The 4,975-nt window shown below is 37.3% G+C and overlaps 1 protein-coding gene across 1 annotated transcript in view; it reads right to left on the reverse strand.

Moving 5' to 3' along the window:
• Positions 1-3,294: 3,294 nt before the first annotated feature.
• The window catches only part of LOC128640334 (chymotrypsinogen A), a 3,970-nt gene continuing 2,289 nt past the window's right edge, over positions 3,295-4,975 (reverse strand). The window contains exons 5-7 of the mRNA XM_053692831.1: positions 4,630-4,810; positions 3,721-3,854; positions 3,295-3,506 (exon numbers count right to left, since the gene is read on the reverse strand). Coding sequence (XP_053548806.1) covers positions 3,345-3,506; positions 3,721-3,854; positions 4,630-4,810 — 477 coding nt within the window. The 3' untranslated portion in view covers positions 3,295-3,344. The remainder of the gene's footprint in view (positions 3,507-3,720; positions 3,855-4,629; positions 4,811-4,975) is intronic.

A 4,975-nucleotide genomic window follows, 5' to 3' on the forward strand; every position in this document is an offset into this window, starting at 1 on the left:
CCCACATCACTACCACTAAATAAACCTATTAACCCCTAAACCGCCAGCCCCCACATCGCAACAACCTAAATTAAACTATATTAACCCCTAAACCTAACCCTAACCCTAACGTAACCCTAACCCTAATACCCCCTAACGTTAACATAATTAAAATACAGCTAAATTAAAATTACAATTATTAACTAAATAAACCTATTAACCCCTTAACCGCCAGCCCCCCACATTGCAGCAACCTAAATTAAACTATTAACCCCCACACCTACCCCTAAACCTAACCCTAAACCTAACCCTAACACCCCCTAACTTTAACATAATTAAATAGATTTAAATTAAATTTAAAATTATTAACTAAATAATACCTATTTAAAACAAAATACTTACCTGTAAAATAAAACCTAAGCTATCTGCAATATAATTAATAGTTAGATTGTAGCTAGCTTAGGTTTTATTTTTATTTCACAGCTAAGTTTGTATTTAATTTAACTAGGTAGACTATTTAGTAAATAGTTATTAACTATTTACTAACTACCTAGCTAAATACAAACTTACCTGTGAAATAAAACCTAACCTGCCTTACACTAAAACCTGACATAACAAAACAAAAAAACAAAAATCACAAAAAATAAAAACTACCATTACAAAAAATAAAAAAATCTACCATTAAAAAACAAACAAAACGAAATTATCCAAAAAAAAATAAAGATTATTCCAATTCTAATACCCTTTTAAAAAAAAAAGCCCACCCCAAAATAAAAAGTCTAATCTAGAATTAACTACCAAGAGCCCTTAAAAGGGCCTTTTGGGGGGGCCTTTAAAGGGCCTTTTATAGGGCATTGCCCTGAGATAAACAGCTATTTTGCTCCAAAAAAAATACAAACACCCCCTAACACTATACAAACCCCCATCCCCAAACTACCAAGGGCCCTTAAAAGGGCCTTTTGTAGGGCATTGCCCTGAGATAAACAACTCTTTTCCTCCAAAAAAAATACAAACACCCCCTAACACTATACAAACTCCCACCCCCCAAACTACCAAGGGCCCTTAAAAGGGTCTTTTGGTGGGTCCTTAAAAGGTCCTTTTATAGGGTATTGCCCTAAGTTAAATAGCTCTTTTTCTAAAAAGAAAAACACCCCCTAAAAATATATGTTACACAAAATTTTAAAAAAAAATTATCCAAAAAAAAAATATTCCTATTCTAATACCCATAAAAAAAAATTCCTAATCTAGAATAAACTACCAATGGCCCTTAAAAGGGCATTTTGTAGGGCATTGCCCTAAAAATATCAGCTCTTTTAGTGAAAAAAAATTACAAATCCCCACCCCCCCAAACCCACAAAATAAAAAAAACTATCTAAAAAACCTAAGCTACCCATTGCCCTGAAAAGGGCATTTGTATTGGCATTGCCCTTAAAAGGGCATTTAGCTCTTTTACTGCCCAGAACCTAAACTAAAAAAAAACCCACCCAAAAAACCCTTAAAAAAGCCAAACACTAACCCCAAGACGATCCATTTACAGTTTTTGAAGTCCCGCTTGAACAATCTTCATCCGGGAGTTAAAGTCCTGATCCAGGTGGTGAGAAGTCTTCATCCAGGCGTCCTCTTCAATCTTCATCCCGGTGGCGAAGTCCTCATCCAAGCGGCGAGAAGTCTTCATCCAGACGGCCTCTTCAATCTTCATCCAGGCGGCATCTTCTATCTTGATCCCTGAGGCACGGAGCGGGTCCATCCTGAAGACATCTGGCACGGAGTATCCTCTTCATACGGTCGCCGCTGTACACTGAATCTTCAATGCAAGGGACGCGATCCAAGATGGCGTCCCTTGCATTCCTATTGGCTGAAAAATTTTAATCAACCAATAGGAATTAGAGCTGCTAAAATTCTATTGGCGGTTCAAATCAGCCAATAGGATTTAAGCAGCTCTAATTCTATTGGATGGTGAATCAGCCAATAGAATGAGAGGTGCTTAAATCCTTTTGGCTGATTTGAACAGGAGTGCGGTACTGACGTTGCGTTACAGGCTAAAAGGCTTGCGGTACAGCTATACCGACAAGACTTGTAATGGCTAGGTTAGGGAAAATGATGCGTTATGGGCCACAACGCTGCTATTTGACTCATAACGCAAAACTCGTAATCTAGGTGCATGTTGGCTTAAGGTGGTATGAGTAATATTTTTTTTTACTTACTAGAAGGAATGAGACCTGCACTTTCTTGCTAAACCCCCTAAAATCCATGTCCCTCTGCCTGACTTTGAGGAAACTGATTTTGTGGCTTTGGCTGTTGTGCCCTAATAATAATAATTTAAAAAGTACATTTGTTTCATGTAAATGGCTAAATAAAACAGTGTTGCTCATACAGACTTGTAAAATTTCAGCCAATGATGATCAATTTAAAATCTTCCCTTATAATGGAGAAGTTGTTGACACTTAAAGGGGCATGATATTAAAACATGCTTTAGCATGAATATGAATGAAATAGGAGCAGTTATAAATATTACAGAAATGTTTTACATCAAATAAGTTGAGTAAAAGTGGCTTTAATTGAAAGTGAAGTTTACCATTGTTTACTACTGAGTCCTGGGACTCTAATACTCACTTAGCTAATAGTAACAACTCTCACATTAAAAAGTTGGTTTATTTGGTTTAATATTTTTGATGGAACAGATAAATGTTTCATCTTCAGTGTATCTTTTAATTTTATGGCTGAACTATATGCTTTCTCCAATAATGCTGCATAGAAAATACTGACCAATTGTGTGAAGTTTTCTGAAGAAAAGTCATAGTAGGTTATGGAACTATATGATGCTTTGTGTATTGTGTTGTTATAATTATTTTCCATGTCCACATTGGATATAACAGCAAAAATGATACATGCAATGAACTATGCAAATGTGTATAAAAGACATGGTAAGAGAACCCAAGCAGCTAGTAAGGTTCGTCTGTAGAGGACACATTGTTGCAAAAATTGCTGTACAGGCATTTCAATAAAGTTTTTTATCTTCATTTAGATAATTCCACATTCATGAACACTCTGGTTACTATGCCAGCTAACCTAGTACCTTAGAAGCCCTTCAAAGTTGCAAAGCTTACTGGGAATTGACTTCCTAGTAGGTAGAGGGGCTGTGCTTGTGCTACACATTCAATGATGTGAAGCAGGCTTTCTACCCTCTACACAGCAGTTCCTGCTTTATAGTTTGCAGGGAGACAAACATCTTTCTCCAACCCTGGAAGGAGACAAGTGACAAAAGAAAATATGCAGTGCTGAAAGAAATACATTGAAGAGGCAGACTACACATAGTTGTAGATTACTCATTTTATTGATAACTTATAGGCACAGATATTGATAAATTAATTAGCAGCAACAATCTGATCCAGCCAGGATCTTAGAACTGAGACACGAGCGTAGACTCCTGGAGATGAGGGAGAGCAGGTAGAACTTCCCCAGGACACAATACCAGCCAAGGTCCAAGCTCCATTCCTCTGGCACACAAGAGGTCCACCAGAGTCACCCTAAAGAAGGTGCAAGAAAAAAAAGTTTGTTAAAGTTCTACATGCTGAACACCCTTAAAGATAACGGTTTACCCCCCAAAAAAATCTGTTTTACATTAAATGAGAGGTTTTTATTGAGGGAGATGCCCTAACTTAAAGAAATTAGAGTTACTAATAGTCAGTTAATAAAAGTGCATTTTCCTCAGCCCAAAATGACCCAAAAATCAAATCATACCATGCAGGAGGAGGCACCAGAGGCTCCGGCACAAATCATGGTGCTAAGGATCTGGCTTCCCCAGTATCTCTGGCAGTCAGTGTTGGTGAGAAGAGGCAGAGACACCTGCTGAAGTTTGCTTGGGGTAATTTTTGCTAAAAGAAAAGAATTAGACATAAATAGCTAGAATAATCTGTGAACATATATATTTACTTATATATACCACAGACATATATATTTACTTATATATACCACAGACATATATATTTACTTATATATACCACAGACATATATATTTACTTATATATACCACATACATATATATGTATTTGTTTTGATTTTTAAATATTCTATCTAAAATATTTACTCCCCAACAAATACTTATATAGACATCAGTTTTGTTTCTCTATGTCTGATTGTCCATTAAATCATTATTGCATTTTCTCTTTCTCTAAGATATTTTGGGTTTATAACCCACATGAAAAACTCCTTGGAGCCGAATTATCAAGCTCCGAATGCAGCTTGATGCCCCTGTTTCTGCATGTGCCTACAGGCTCACCGGAAACAGTAGTTATGAAGCAGCGGTCTAAAGACCGCTGCTCCATAACTTGTACGCCTGCTCTGAGGCTGGAGTGTTCAATCTGCCCGATCCTATACGATTGGGCTGATTGACACCCCTAGCTAGCAACTGATTGGCCGCAAATCTGCAGGGGGCAGCATTGCACAAGCAGTTCACAAGAACTACTGGTGCAATGATAAATGCAGACAGTGTATGTTGTCTGCATTTATCGATGTGCAGCGGACATGATATGCTACATTGTATCATGTCTGTCCACACTTTAGTAAATCGGCCCCTTTATATTTAAATCCCCAACTTGCTTGTTTGGTCACTAGCAATATCTGGAGATTACAGGCTGAAGTCTCACTTACAGTAGGCATCAACGTAGCCCCATCCAGTGGTCACACATCGCTCTCCTCCATTAAACACAGAAGAGGATCCAGCGATACAGACAGTAGATACGCGGCTGTTAAGAGTGGCAGCACTGGAGAGTTTGATCAGAGTGATGTCATTGGTGATGGTGAATGAGCTGTAGTTAGGGTGTCTGAAAACCTTGATTCAAGAAGACAACACTAAATTAAACCAGACATTATAATTTGTTTATTAACAATATTAAAAATGATTAATGATAAGGAAACTGAAAGTATTTTCCAACTGTGTAATATTTGTTTGGGTAGAAAGTGTCATAAATTGCTCAATGTTCTTGGTTTGATTTTA

The sequence above is a fragment of the Bombina bombina genome, chromosome 1, assembly GCF_027579735.1.
Source record: "Bombina bombina isolate aBomBom1 chromosome 1, aBomBom1.pri, whole genome shotgun sequence".
Lineage (NCBI taxonomy): Eukaryota > Metazoa > Chordata > Amphibia > Anura > Bombinatoridae > Bombina > Bombina bombina.